The 15859-nt window shown below is 44.0% G+C and overlaps 1 protein-coding gene across 3 annotated transcripts in view; it reads right to left on the bottom strand.

Annotated features, from left to right (window-relative positions):
- The window catches only part of AATF (apoptosis antagonizing transcription factor), a 102525-nt gene extending 87411 nt beyond the window's left edge, over positions 1–15114 (bottom strand). For 2 of the 3 annotated variants that reach the window (XR_006272037.1, XM_043481965.1), the window contains exons 1-4: positions 14861–15114; positions 13666–13857; positions 10642–11070; positions 9784–9921 (exon numbers count right to left, since the gene is read on the bottom strand). Coding sequence is in view for 2 of the 3 variants with exons in the window: in XM_043481965.1 (XP_043337900.1) it covers positions 9784–9921; positions 10642–11070; positions 13666–13857; positions 14861–14951 (850 nt within the window). In the remaining variant the exon portion in view is untranslated. The remainder of the gene's footprint in view (positions 1–9783; positions 9922–10641; positions 11071–13665; positions 13858–14860) is intronic. The other variant, XM_043481949.1, reaches the window with a different exon arrangement.
- Positions 15115–15859: the final 745 nt, after the last annotated feature.

Here is a 15859-nt window from a genome sequence, read left to right on the forward strand (position 1 = left end):
AAATGTGAAGTAAACTAAAATACAGCATGATTTAAAGCACTTGATGGAGGCTTATAAAAGATCTACTTGAACTACAAACTTGTGCCAAACTAGGAACATTCTCCTTTGTGTAGCTGGGGAGGCAGGCCCCTAAACACACAGGAAGTGATGTTGCAGTTCTTCCCCATCCTGGTGTTACACCCTTATTTACAGGATAGTAACACATTGTAACAGAGAAGGCAATGGCACCCCACTCCAGTACTCTTGCCTGGAAAATCCCGTGATGGAGGAGCCTGGTAGGCTGCAGTCCATGGGGTCACTAAGAGTCGGACTCCACTAAGCGACTTCCCTTTCACTTTTCACTTTCATGCATTGGAGAAGGAAATGGCAACCCACTCCAGTGTTCTTGCCTGGAGACTCTCAGAGACGGGGGAGCCTGGTGGGCTGACATCTATGGGGTCACAGAGTGGGACACGACTGAAGTGACTTAGCAGCAGCAGCAACACATTGTAAATGCTTCTTAATGGGGAAAAAAGGCAAATGCTGGTTATTTTCAACTCCTAGGTTCAACATATGGGTGGTGGTGGTTTAGTCACTAAAGTTGTGTCAGACTCTTGCGACTCCAGGACTGTAGCCTGCTGGGCTCCTCTGTCCATGGAATTCTCCAGGCAAGAATACTGGAGTGGGTTGCCATTTCCTTCTCCACGGGATCTTCCCGACCCAGGAATCAAACCCAGGTCTCCAGCACTGCAGGCAGATTCTTTACCGACTGAGCTAGAGCACAGAAACCTTGGTTGCAGGACAGAATGTAACAGGGTTGTGGAAAAAGGATGGGATGACTACCTCAGACACTCTCCTCAAAACTTCTACCACCTCCTCCCCTATTACTCACTTGCAACTTACAACCTTGGTTTCTTTTTCAAAGAAAATAGAACCGCTGGAAGAGAATTTTCAGAGACCCCTAACTATCTGTGTCTATTTATACACTGTCTTCCCACCTGTCACTACACTTAAAGTGCCCCCACGACTAGCAAGGGCCACCATTCTCAGGCCCTAGTCCATCTCACTCACCTCCTTAAGGACACTGCTACAGCAGCTGTCCCCCACCGCCCCCCACCCGCCTCATCACCGCATCAATTTCCCCTCTGCACATGGTTTTTTGGCTGTGCTGGGTCTTCCTTGCTGTGCCTCAGCTTTCTCAAGTTGTGGCGAGTGGGGCCACGCTCTAGGTGTGGGCTTCTCCCTGCAGTGGCTTCTCTTGTTATGGAGTATGGGCTCAGTAAGTGTGGCATATGGGCTTAGTTGCCCTGCAGCATGTGGAATCTGTCTGGACCAGGGATCGAACCCCTGACCCCTGCATTAGCAGGTGGATTCTTCACCACTGGGCCACCAGGGAAGTGCTGCATCATTCTTACCAATATACAAACATGCTGTTATTCCTCCCATCTCAAAAACAAAACACCTCTCTTGACTCCACATCCTTCTCCCTCCAATGTCCAATTTCTCTGCTCCCCTCTAAAGTTACATTCCTAGAAACAATTGTCTATACTCACTATCTCAGATTCCTTTTCCCTATCCTCTCACAAACACATCCCAGTCAAGCCTGTGTCCCTCCATCCCCACCAAAACTGCTCAGCAAGGTCACAGATGGCCACCGTGTTGCTAAATAAAATGGTCAACACTCAATCTTCATCTTAACCTGTCAGTAGCATTCTAATCTTTCATACCAAAGGATAAAGAAATCAAGAAATAGATATAAACAAGTTATTTAATATTACAAAAGGAAAATGAAATAGAATGAGACTGAACGCAAGGCAAAGGACTGTTGTCTTCCTGAATGTTTCTGTTTATCACATTCATGTATAATTTTAACCAGAAGATTTGAGCATAGGTGTTAGGGACTTCCCTGGTGGTCCCTTCCAATGCAGGGGGTGTGGGTTCTATCCCTGGTCAGGGAGATAAGATTCCACATGCATCACAACCAAAAAAACCAAAACATTAAACAGTAGCAATGTTGTAACAAGTTCAATGAAGATTTTTTTAATGGTCCACATTAAAAAAAAAAGAATAGATGTTGGGACATAAATAACAATAACAGAGTAGTATCTTATGCAGTGGCCGGGTTCTAAAGTCTGAGCATATATATTCGAGATGGATAACCAACAAAGACCTTCTGTTCAGCACAGGGAACTCTGCTCAGTGTTACGTGCCAGCCTGGATGGGAAGGGCATTTTTGGGAGAATGGATACATGTATATGTATGGCTGAGTCCCTTCCCTGTTCACCTGAACCTATCATAACATTGTCAATCAGCTCTATCCAAATACAAAATAAAAAGTTTAAAGTTTGAAAATAAATAAAGAAAAATAAAGTCTGAGCATAAAGTCAAAATCAAGTTCTCACAAAACAACTTTACAAATCCCTAAAACTGCCCAGGATGTACACCACCACAGTCTCTCTGCAAGTTCAACATGGTTGGTTTCTCCCCTCAAACACGACAGCCGCTTCATCCATTAAACTCAGGATGATTACATTTGGGGACCATGCTGGACGAAGCCTGCAGGCTGCAACTATAAACACTAGACTCACAGTCTGTCTGACGAGATGCTCACAGGAGAGGTACCGGAACAAAGAATAACTGCAGGGGCCAAAGACTCCGCCTGCCACCCACGCTTCCTCCAGGGCACTAAGCTAGAAGAACCACAGGCACTACTTAAGCGGCTCCTCTCTCCCTTTTTCTTCTGGTCAGGCAAATGTGGTTAAAAGTGAGTTCATGAAATGTCCATACAAAGGGGCTGAGACATACACGGACATGTCCAACTTCACCGTGAATCCAGTGGATAAGGTGACTCTACTGCATATGTTACATTACTGCCACTACTACGACTACTCCTAACTACTACCACTTACTATGACTTCTACTAACTACTACCACCAACACTACTACGTCCACTACTACTAGTTTGGGCTGCTTCCTTATCTAAATACTCATCACCATTAAAGATTGTTTCTAGGGTTGAAGACAACCCTAATTCCCAAGAAACCCACAACAATAAAACAAGTGTTCTGACCAGCTTGGCTGCAGTAGTTTTTCAAGCTTCCATAGCTCCATAAGCCATGAAGGGCTCATCGTTTCAGGGTGGGTGGAATCATGGTGTGAGACATGACACTCCGCCTGGTTTCTGACTTGGTCACGTTGGAAAAGCACTAGCTCTGCTGACCCCACTTGACTCTCTACATAGTATAAATGCCTAATGAACCACATTGGACAAATTAGGGAGTAGCTTAATAGGGACCAAAAGTCTTGCTATGTAGAACTCATTCCCTAAAAAACACACCAAACACAGCATAGATTTCAAAGCTAGGTCAACAGGTACTGTGTAAATATCAAACAGAAAGTTATCAAGAAATGACTGCCTTCATTTCTCACCTAGAGTTTAGGGAAAATAAGAGGATCAATAATACTCTGGTGGCAGGGCTAGAGGAAAACAACTGTTACAGATGAGAATTTAAATGGTTACAATTCTTCTGAAGGCCAGTTTGGCAGAATCTTCCAAAAGCCTAAAAAAGAAACAGAAGTACAATCCCTCTGTCCCAGCAATCCAATTTACAGGAATGCAGACCTATGCTGCCTAATACCGTATTCATTCGTCACATCTGGCTACTGAGCACTCAAAATGTGGTTAGTCCAAACCAAGATGAGCTGTAAATGCAGAGTACACTTTGAATTTCAAAGACCTGACATAAAAAATACATATATATGTAAGATATCTATCTCATTAATATTTATATATTGACTATATGTTAAACTCACACTTTTAATATACTCCATTAAACAAAATATGCAACAAAAATTAATTTTACCTGTTTCTTTTCACTCTTTTTTAAAATTTGATTACTAGGAAATTTGAAATTATGTATGTGACTGGCACTATATTTATATTGGACAATACTACTTTTAGACAAAATGCACAAATATGTATGTACAAGGGTGTTTATCAAAGCATGCTTTATCAAAGTGAAAGACTAACATAAACCTGAGCATCCATCAATATGGATTTGCTAAATAAACTGCAATAAATCTATTAAATGGAATATTCTATAGCCATTGAAAATGCTGATATACATCTAAATACAGTGACATGAAATAATATATTAAGTAGAAAAAATAAGCTTATAAAATAGTACATAAGATTTTATGTTTTTTAAAAGTGTGTGTGTATGTGTGTGTAAGCACAGAAAAAGGTTTGAAAGGATATACATCAAAATGACAACCATGGTTACCTCTGGGCGGTAAGACCACAGGTAATCCTTATTTTCTTCTTTATGCTTTTAAGTATTTTCTGAATTTTTGAAGTAGCATGACATAATTATATAATTAGAACAGTAAAGCTATTTTTTAAAAAATGATAGCCATCAGCTGAAACAAAAAGATCAATCTTCCTCACGCCAGTTTGGCTAGATGAAGTCTGGGGTAATAAGGGTCCTTAATCCTACCCAGCACTACACTTGGAGAAGCTTAAGGGTGCCTTCATCCTAAGCAATACTTAAACCCATCCCAAGTAATTAAGAGTATTCCAGGGTTCTACAGATCATTCATGAGAACTCTGCCATGAACCCATAAAGTGTTAATTGAGAGAACACTGAAATAGATGTTCATGGATTTGTCACCTAAGGCAACTAAGTAATTAACAAAGGGGGAATTTCGCTGACAATACTGGTTGCCTATGGGACAGGGAACTGGGTGGCAGGGGTATGGGGTGGAAAGGACGATTTTCTCTATAGTGTCATTAGTGTCTTTTGAATTTTGAGCCATGTGAATGCAGTGCCTACTTAAAAATAAATAAAATTTATAAAAACCAAAACAGAAACCATATTTATCAAGATTCCGATTGCCATAACTTACTCAAAATTTTAAAAGTTGTTCTTTAAGGTGTCTATTAGTGCTGTGGTCAAATTGGTATTAAAATATTTAGTCTATTCAAGTCAAAATAGTTGAGGGGCCCAGGGAAGGGCCACAGAGAGATATGAGGGTGAACGTGAACTAGAAGATGGTAAGAATGGGAACTGGGAGGATAGGGCAGAGCAGGGCAAAGAAAATTTAATTTACTAATTGCAGAATTTGTTGTCACACTCTTAAGCAAGTGAAGAAAAAAACTCAACATTTCCTCTATATTTGTATCACGTTATACTGTGTTCTTGGGGGGGCTTTTGCTTACAGGAAATATCAAAATGTCAACCATTGTTTCTATTAAAGGTCTTTAATGATATTGCATTTTGGACCTGTAATGAAACATGCTGCTCACTGCAGTTTGTAATGCATCTCATTAAATACATTAATAACATGCATTTCGCTAAAAGGTCAACTTATTACAGCTGAAGTTTGGCTTTCCTGTAATCACTTCATCTAAAGCTACAGTGCAAACTCTGGAAAAGACAGGAGAGAGCCTGTAACAGGAATGCTCTCTCAGTTCCCCCTCCAAACAAACCAGCTGTGCTTAAGAAATCACTGTTAGCGTTTTTGTGTGGGATAATGGTATTGCGATTTTTTAAAAAATCCTTTACTCTCAGAGATCCATGCTGATTCCCTGATAAAATGATAGGCTGTCTGGTATTTGCTTCAAAATAAAGCAGAAGTAGGAGAAAAGTTGGTTTAAGCGGATGACATAGATGGGCCATGAGTTGATAACTGCTTAACTGGTAGTGGTATATAGGTTCACAGTATGTACAACTCTCTCTACTTTTATATAGGTTTGATATATTCCATAATGAAAAGTTTTAGATATACTCATGCTGGGGGTTTCCTTAAGTACCTTGCCTTCTTCTTTATATATTGTTGCCAGCAACACAAAGGAACCATCTCCTAATGCTACAGATAGAAGTTTCTAAAAGAAAATCTGAGAGAAAAAGCTCACCTCTTTGGAGAAATGGTTCTGTGCATGGAAAATCTCTTAATTTTGCTATGGTTACTTCATTACTTACCACTTACGCAACTACAAAAATATCCCAAAGAAATGCCTCTGAAATTATTCAACAGCAAGAGTTATAATCACTAACATGTAATACCAGCATGATGGGGGACCAAGAGCGCTGGGGAAGAAAGGAGAGATTTGCTTAGTTTCTGAAAAGTAGAGTTTAAGGTGCTTAGGGTACAAAGGCACACTGCTCAGGACTTGACTGTGGCTTAAATACAGCTGGAAGTCCGCTCCGTTTTAGAGAATGTTGCTAAGACTATGAGAGTAAATGACAGTGCCACGGAGAGAATACGTCAAGAAAACACAGCCTGAGAAGAGGATCCTAAATGCAGTGATACTGACACTGAGAGGATAAAAGAGAGGCTGAGATGAGAAGGGACCAGAAACGCAGGAGAAGCCACACATCACATGTGGGAACACCAAAACCAAAGAGAAATAATTTCAAGGAAAGGGTGAATGCTCCAGGGAGGTAGTAACTGGGCTTGGCAATAAAGAAATCTCTGATCACCTTTTCATAAGTCATAAGAGGCCAAGGCTGAATTGTAAGTATCACAGTAGAATATAACAGTACCCATTTTCAAGAACAAATGGTTCATTTAAAGTATATAAAGGGGACTTTCCTGGTGGTCCAGTGGCTAAGACTCCTCGCTCCCAATGCAGGGGGCCTGGGTTCAATCCCTGATCAGGAAACTAAGATCCCACATGCTTCAACTAAGACCTGGCACAGCCAAATAAATAAATAAAACTAGAAAAAATAAATTGTATAGGGAATTTGAATACTAGTAAAAAGTCAAAAAACACTGAAGGGACTTCCCTGTTGGTCCAGTAAATCTGCCTGGAAACGCAGGGGACACGGGTTTGATCCCTGGTCAGGGAACCAGGATCCCACATGTCACAGAGCAGCTGGGCCCACGCGCTACAACTGCTGAGCCCCCATGCCAAAAGTCGGCGCGCTGCAAGGAAAGACCCTGGGGACTGCGACTAAGGCCCAGGCAACCAAACACAGTAAAACAACACTGGGACAGCAGGGGTGACAGTTAGTTACCCTGATGACCACTATCCAGAGGGTGGAACACTACCAGACAGCTCCTTCCGCAGAAAAAGAGAATACGTGTACCTAACATTTGTGGTGTGCGGTGTGCCAGGCACCATGCTAATGCTTCACATAGATCACGTTCTTTAATCCTCACAATCATATTACCCATCTGACTGTGAAGCTAAGTAACTTGCTCAAGGTCACTCAGCTAATCCACTGCTGAGATGGAATCTAAACCCAGGCAGTCTGACCTTACTGGAAGACCAACCAAACTGAAGAGAGATTTAATTGAAGAAAGTTAAGTTCCAGTGTTTGTTTTGGGGTCAGTAAAAATTCAGCAAATGTTCCACACCAGCTATATATATATATGTAAAACACACTATAAATTGTTCATCCAGAGTAACGTAACCAAGAAGTTTTTCTTAAACTGTTCACCAAGATAGGGAAACACACGAATATTATATAGTCATAAAGGTAAAAACAAAAATTAGCTACTCTTCAGATGCATAGAAATTCTGGTAATTAGAAAACTCTCCTAGATAACTAATAAGCACCTACTGTGGAACACAGGGAACTCTAATCAATACTCCATAATATATGGGGAAAAAAATCTAAAAAAGAGTGGATATATGTCTATGTATAACTGATTCATTTTGCTGTAACATGAAACTAACACTAACAGTGTAAATCAACTATACTCTAATAAAAGTTAAAAAAACACTCTCCACCCTCCCATTTTAGACTATGTGATACCAAACAAACATTCCCTTCTTCTCCCTTTTCCTCTGCAACCCATTCAGTCAGGTTGAGAGATATCTGTCAAATTAACCAGAATGCACCAGTGAGGCAAAGAAGCAACTGGTTAAGTAGGAAAAGAGACATTAAAAAGACTTGAACTGTTGCAAAAATAAAAGTTACATAAATGAAACTCTATCCAAGAGTAAGAATGTGTCCCTTAAACCAAGCACTGACTAACCCTTAAAATACCTACATTTTGAGATAAATCCCAAAATGGGGGATGGAGGGAGGGTTGGCTCAAGCCAGAAGAGTAATGAGTAACAAAATGGAAAAAGCTTCATTACGAAACATTGAAAACATTTTATCTAGAGCAGTTGAGGTGTCCTTCCAAATTTCCATATCAGAAATTAGGGCACTAGGGCATTAAAAATAGCAGAGAAATGCTCCAAAAACCTCAAAAATGCTGGAAACCATCAAGCTATCATTTATTTGAGGCAGGAGGGGAGGAAGAGTTGTGAAGCCACTTACAAAAGACACACCCTCACAGTATCTGCAGGTTCCTGACTTCAAGTGTGGCAGGACACATAATCTAAAGACTGGCCACTTAGAAGTCATTCCCCACTAAACAAGGTAGTCCCCTCTGAGAAAGATTCACAGGACTCCCTACCCTAGAAATCCTACACTTTTATCTGGAACGGTTTAAGGTGATTCTACCAAGAGGCAGATACCAAATCAGATGTCCTCCTCAGCAACCTTCTCATTCAAACTCCTTGATATTATAAAAACAAGCTTGAAAGAGCAAATGACAACAGTATGCCTCAAGACTTCCCTGGTGGTTCCGTGGCTCAGACCCCGTCCTCCCAATGCAGTGGGCCCAGGTTCAATCTCTGGTCAGGGAACTAGATTTCACATGCCACAACTAATAGTTCGCATGCCCCAAGTAAAGATCTTACATGCCACTACCAAAAATCCTGCATGCCACAACTAAGACCCAGCACAGCCAAATAAATCAATATTAAAAAAAAAAAAAAAAACCCACTAAGTCTCAGCCTGCAAACAAGGGATGGTAATCCCAGTACCCCGCGCCTCCCTCAGCCCCAGTCCTCAGTGCCGCTGGGCACACGGGCACACAGCAGGCAGCTCCTAGATCAGAAGGCAGAAAGGCAGGAGGAGTCTGTTTCTGCAAGGCGGGATCCAGCTATGTAACTATGGGCGACTCATTCTCTCTGAGCTTTGGTTCTCTCATCTGGAAAATAATTACGAAATTCCTTTTCTTTCCTAAAATTCTGGGACTTCACAGACCAGCAGTTCTCCTTCATAACTTTTTCCTCCTCCTGCGGTCCTCACCTTCTCCTCACTCTATGCAACTCAGAGGAAGACAGAAGTAAGGTCATCTCTGAATGTTGTTCTAGAAACTGCCCAACAAAGCAAGGCATCCTTTAAGCACATGATATACAACTTAAACCAACTGAGTTTAGTTATTTACTGTCTCCCTTTCGTTTTGTACTAGCGGGTTCTCTCCGAGCATTAAAAGAGTAACTCAGGGACTTCCCTCAAGGTTTGGTGGCTAAGACTCCATACTCCCAGTGCACGGTCCACAGGTCCGAGCCCTGGTCAGGGAACTGGATCCCACAGGCTGCAGCCAAGAGTTCTCATGCCACTACTAAAGAACCCAGCATTGTGCAACAAAGATCAAAGATCCTGAGTGTCCCAACTAAGACCCAGCATGGTCAAATAAATGAATATTTAGAAAAACAAAAAACCTAAAGATTTTAAAATAAAATTTTTAAAAAGTAACTCAAAACCAAGGGGAGGGGGAGGGCATGTGAGATCAGGGGTAGAAATAAGAATAGACAGAACTCCATCTGTCTTGATCAAAGTTGCCTTAATTTGACAAAAGGGTTATACTGCCATCTCTTTTAAGTTAAAAATCACTATCTTCTATCATCACTAAAGCCAAGTCTTCTCAACTCCGTGGTGCTGTGAATACAATCCCAGTAGATCCCAATGAACCCCCGGGGTTCTGAGCATCCCAGTGCAGCGTGAGTACTCTTACTGTTTTTCAGGGCGCTGGCAAATTCTGGGCCACCTTTGTCCTTGAAGACAGGGAAAACATCTGGTTGAGGAAGCTGATTGGTGGTCAGCAGAGCCTTTTGCAGCTTTATCCTTCCTTCCAAGAGCTGGTCCCACAGTGCTGAGACAGAAAATAGAATTGCATTTCTCAGTTATAAAATCTTCCTGAGGTGAGGAGTAGGGGAGGGACCGGAAATCAAAACAGCCTCTAAGCAGCACGGCTTTATCACAGTTTCACACCATGGAACGCTCTATTTATTACAGGAAATAAATCCAGTATCTGGACGCATGAGATATCTGGATAAATCCAGTATCTTGACTTGCTACATTAGAGAAAGGATGCTACAGCCCAACAAGAGAAGATGCTCTCCTCCTCAACCTTCCTCAGCTGCCCGAAGTACTAGGGCAGAGCCAGTGAACCAGGTGAGGGGAGCAGGGGTGGGTCAAGCACAGGGGAATGGTGCTTTAGGCCTCTAGGTAAGTGGGGCACGTCACCAAGGAACTGGCAGGACACAAGACACAGGAGAGAGCAAGGGCTTCCCTGGTGGCGCAGTCGGTAAAGAATCTGCCTGCAGAGCAAGAGACGTGGGTTGGGTCCCTGGGTCGGGAAGATCCCCTGGAGAAGGAAACAGCTACCCACTCCAGTATTCTTGCCTGCAGAATTCCATGGACAGAGGGGCCTGGCAGGCTACGGTCAATAGGGTCGCAAAGAGTTGGACACGACTGAGTGACTCATACACACACACATACACGGGAGACAGCAAACTGCCTAAAACAGACAAACAAAATGGAGAGCAAATGCAGACACTCTGAAAAATAAGCAAATAGCATACATACAAACCTATCTGATTCTTCACAGCTCGGCCTTTCTCCACCTCCTCAGAAACTCTGGCCTCAGAGAAGGTCATCACCACCCCGTCGTCCTCACTGGCCCTGTCTTCGGCCTTGTCTTCCTCACTCACATCTTCAAAGTCTTCCTCACCTTCCCCTTCTTCCAAACCACTCTCCTCCTCGTCGTCCTCTTCCTCCTCACTGCTACCAAGGTCATCCATTCCCTCAGTAAATTTTTCAAAGTCACTGATGCTCTGGACACTGAAGCCCGATGACGTCCGTGAGTGGCTCCCACTCCTCTTCTTCCAGGCCAGGCTGCTGTCCCCTTCGTCCCCGCCCTCCTGATCCTCAGCACTCATGGCTTCCTCATCAGACTCCTCCAGGCCCAGGTCCTCTGAATCTCCATCTGCAGACCTGTCCTCATCAGATATTTCTTTATCTAAACAAGGGAGGGAAAAGGAAAAACTTGAAACAAATACTTGGCCATATCTTTCAATTCCCTAAAGGATTATGGCACCTGTCCAAAAAAAACAACACAAGTATTACCGTACTCAATGCAACTCAATAGCACAATCCCTATCACACTAGTGATGCTTATTATTAAATACTTTATTATGAACCAGCCTTGGATAAATACTAGAGACTGACAAATAGAATGTAGTATCTGTGGGGAGGGGTTCACAGTCTGCTAGGAGTGGTAGATACACACAACCAACAACCACACTGCAGGGTCGTTAGTACAGTGAGAGATGGCTTCAGGTGAAAGATACCTTATAGTTTTACTTATTAAGCATAAATAGCAGCTCATCAGACAGAGAAAAGGGAAGGAAAGGAAAAGCAGCAGAAACAAAGGTCCAGCACACAAAAGTGTACTGAGGGAATTCTACGGGGATCCACTGCTTGCAAGTCTGCCTGCCAATGCAGGGGATAAGCGTTCGATCCCTGGTTCAGAAGATTCCACATGCTGTTTGGTGCAAGAGGCAACTAAGCCTGTGCGCCACAACTACTGAAGCCCGTGCATTGGAGAGCTTGCTCTGCAACTAGAGATGCCACCACAATGAGAAGTCCATGCACTGCAACTAAAGAAAGTCTACATGAAGCAACATGGACCCAGCACAGCCAAAAATAAATAAATTTTAAAAAAAAGTACATTGAGGTGTAGAATGCTGGGTTATGAGCCCAGAGAGTTATTCAAGGTTTGTTTTTTTTTTAAATTTTAGGCCATGCCATGCAGCATACAGGGCTTCGCAGGTGGTATTAGTGGTAAAGAACCCGTCAGCCAAATGCAGGAGAGGTAAAAGACATGGGTACGATCCCTGGGTTGGGAAGATCCCCTGGAGGACATGGCAACCCACTTCAGTATTCTTGACTGGAGAATCCCACTGACAGAGAAAGCTACAGTCTATAGGGTCGCACAGAATCAGACACAACTAAAGCAACTTAGCACAAACGCATGCAGTATGCTAGTTCCCTGACCAGGGATCCAACCCGTGCCCCCTGCAACAGCAGCGCAGTCTTAACCACTGGACCTCCAGAGAAGTCCCGCCAGGAGGGGTTTTGTCTTCCATGGGAAGGTGTCTAAACTTGATCCTTCAGTATACAGAATATTAGTTATGGCTTCTGATTTTACTTATAGAAAAATCTGAATTATATTATAGAAATTATAGAAAAAATTACTTTTACTTCTGATACTTACAGGTCTTTATGTGTCATCATTGATCATCCAATCTCTTCCAGTGCAGAACACAAAGATCCCACATACGGGAAGCATAACTGCACAGGGGCCTGTTACCAACAACTTTCTTCATAAAACAAAGATTTTATGAAAACATAATAGGTCTTAAGTACTTCTTTAAGTGAATATCAGATATACTTTGATACATAGACTCAAGACACAGAAGACTGTCAAAACTATACAGTTCCAAACAATAAAGAGAAATAATTCTTTAAGTTCTTTACATGTATGCTAGTAGTTTAAAGCATAGAACTTAGAGTCAGACTGCCTTATTTGAGTTCTGGGCTGCACTTACTAGATATACGACCTTGCGCAAGTTACATAACAAATACGCCCCTCAACTTCCTTATCTGCAAAATGGGGATAAACAGTAGCAACCTCACAGGGCTGCTGGGAAGATTAAACAAGATGATCGTGTACCCAGAACTGTTTCAAGGCTTAAATCAGGGATATCAGAGCATGTCTGATTATTTCTTTCACATTATCTGTGGGTTCTCAACATGGTCCCTCTGACTTCTCTACAGGAAAACAAATAGCATCCACTCACGAATCACCATATCCAGCCCCCTTCTTCCACTCAGAGAAACTCACAATCTTTAAAACTATAAGCCCACATCCTCCTAAATCTTGCAGGGAACAGGGAAGGGTTATGAAAATTTTACAACGGCAAAGAAATGAGTGTCACGAATTAATATTATCCAGTGACTCAATGCAAGACTTGACAAACCAAAGGAAAATCTATGAGTAGCATGCTCATCAGACACAATGCTTTTTCCAACACATCGTGTGTGCATGTGTGCTAAGTTGCTTTAGTCATGTCCTACTCTGTGTGACTCCATGGACTATACACAGCCTGCCAGGCTCCTCATTCCACTGGATTCTCCAGGCAAGAATACCAGAGTGGGTTGTCATGTCCTTCTCCAGGGATCTTCCTGATCCAGGAATCAAACCCACATCTCTTACGTCTCCTGCATTGGCAGGCGGATTCTTTACTACTAGCACCACCTGGGAAGCCCAACACATAGCCCTCTCCAAAATCTAAATATAGAAGGCCTTCTCTGTCACTCCATTTCAGGGTGAACCATTAGTGTAAACATTAGGAATAGAGCAACTTAATAGCTCTAGGCTTTAGATTCCTTACAAAGTGAAATTAAGTACTTCAGAGGGCCATTTCTAATGCCGAATCAATGACAGTAGGTGGGGCATCCAGACTGGCTGTGCAGAGATCACAAAAAAAAAAAAAAAAAAAAGATTTTAATCCCCCAAAATTAGGAAAGACATGCAAATAGGTCTACTCACCAGATGAGCCTGACGGAGGCTGCTCCCACTGGTCTTCCTTCCAAGCTTTTCTAGACGTGGTCTTGCCAGAATATCTCTTGTCTGTGTCCAAGAGGGAGGCTGATGCCAGCTTTCGAATGCTACCCACCGCCTGATAATCACCTTCCCCATCTTCCCCTTCATCAAACCTGTCAATCACTTTGGCAGCAGTGGCTGTGGGGGGAGGGGAAAAAGTAATCAGAACCTCCTAGTTAGAACCAACTTTAAGGGCAACCCTGTTCAACCCTTTAAATTCATGCTTGAACGTCCTCTGCAAAATCCCCACCAACTTCTGAGAACAGGGACCTCACTATCTCCAGACCACTTACTACCTTGCTGCTATTCCTGAACAGAAAGCTGACTCTCTGCATCTACTAGAAAGATGTATTTCCAGGCCTTGGAACATAGAAAACTAAGTCTAAATTCCTCCTCCACATGCGACAGTCACTCAGACATTTCGTCAGCCATCATCATGTTGTATCCTACTCCAGCCCATCCCTCGGGAGTTTTCTTTGCTTATCCAGGCTAAACAACCTCAGTTCCTTCAACTGATTATTCCTAAGAAACGGTCCAGCACTCATATTTATCCCTCTGTATTCTCCCTTCCTCGCACTTCTCGGACTCAAGCCTAAAGCAGGATTACTCTCAACTAGACATTGAACAGCAGCTTACAGAACGGCAGCCTTATTCGTCAACCACTAAGCAAGCGTGTTGAGGCCTGAAAAGGCTTAAGGGGCACCACGAACGCCTACTTCTTCCTTCAATCCTCCAAGTAAGTTATCAGAGGTAGGCAGTTTGTTTTTTTTTCCATAGAATTAAACTTCCTTCTCCTCATTTCTAATGCGATGCCAGTAAGGGCATCCCGAAAGATGACTACCAATCCGAGGCCAACCTGGCTGTCCGCCACAGCCCTGGATCAACAGTTAACCCAAATCTGTGCTCCGGGAGCCCCGCCCACCCGAGCACCAAGTCCAGAAAGCGCGTCAGGAGAATCCCGACCCTCTCCTCCCCGAGTCCCGGGGGTCCCCCTTCCCGGGAAGGAGTTTTCCTCCGCGCAGGGGGAAAGGAAGGTAGGCTGGGCGGCAAGGCCCCGCTGCCGGCCCCTCACGCACCGCCCAAGTCCTCCCGGGGCCGGGCCCGCCGCTCCGCACGTGGCCTTGCCCCCGTCAGGCCTCACCCTCCTCCGGCTCGGCCTCAGGATCCGCTTCGCGCGGTCGCGGGTTCAACAACTGCTCCAGCTGCAGCGCCAGAGACTGCGGTCCCGCCATGGTCACCAAGGCCTCGCCCGGCGCCGCGCTCCTGAACGTTGCTCTCCCCCTGCCAAGTCCTCTCTCCTGAGAGACGGATCCCCGCGAACCGTCAGGGAAGCGCCGAGTTGCGCGCCCGGCTCCGGGTCGCCAACTTCCGGGAGGCTCCCGGGAGGGGGCGGGGCTTGCGTCACTACGGGCGTTGCTAGGACGGAGGCGCACGCGCCCGGAAGGCTGACGCGTGTGCGTGTGCGCCTGCGCCGAGGGGCGGGGGGAGGGGAGGGGTTGGGCCGCGCGGGAGCGCGCAAGGGCACGTGGCTGCCGCTGGCCCAGAGCCGAGACTCTGTGAAGCGCGGCTCGCGTCCTCTTGCGTAAAGTATGCCTCGAGATTTGTCCGAGATTTACTTGGGAATAAAGTGTAGTGTAGCCATGACCTGCGGTGACTCATTTGGAAAACAGGAGGAGTAAAGGGTAAGCGTCTCGAGCCTCACGTGTACTTTAGGGCAAGCACAGACTGGGATCCAGAGCAGGTTTGGCATTTCACAATTTGGAGGAGTCTGGGGCTCGGCACACGCTTCTGGCCCAGCGGTAGTCCTGATTTGGAAATCCTACGTAAGGGATGGGCAGGTGTTAAGTGTGCGGTGGACTGCTGGCATCTTTATTAATAGGAATAATTATTACAGAAAGTGCTATGGCTGTGCATAAATAAAGATCAATTCTATAACTTTTCCAAGTAGCCTTGTCTGTGCAGGGAAAGGGGGGCGGCGTGAGGATTACTCTACTGCATACCCATCAGGATTGATAACCTTGCTATTCAAAGATGAGGGCATACACTTGAAACTGGTGCACAAGTGGGGAAAAACTCAAATCAACAGTTAGAGGGGCAGAGATGGACTCAAAATATAAAGACCCAATAGGATCAATTTAAC

This window comes from Cervus canadensis, chromosome 1 (genome assembly GCF_019320065.1).
Source record: "Cervus canadensis isolate Bull #8, Minnesota chromosome 1, ASM1932006v1, whole genome shotgun sequence".
NCBI lineage: Eukaryota > Metazoa > Chordata > Mammalia > Artiodactyla > Cervidae > Cervus > Cervus canadensis.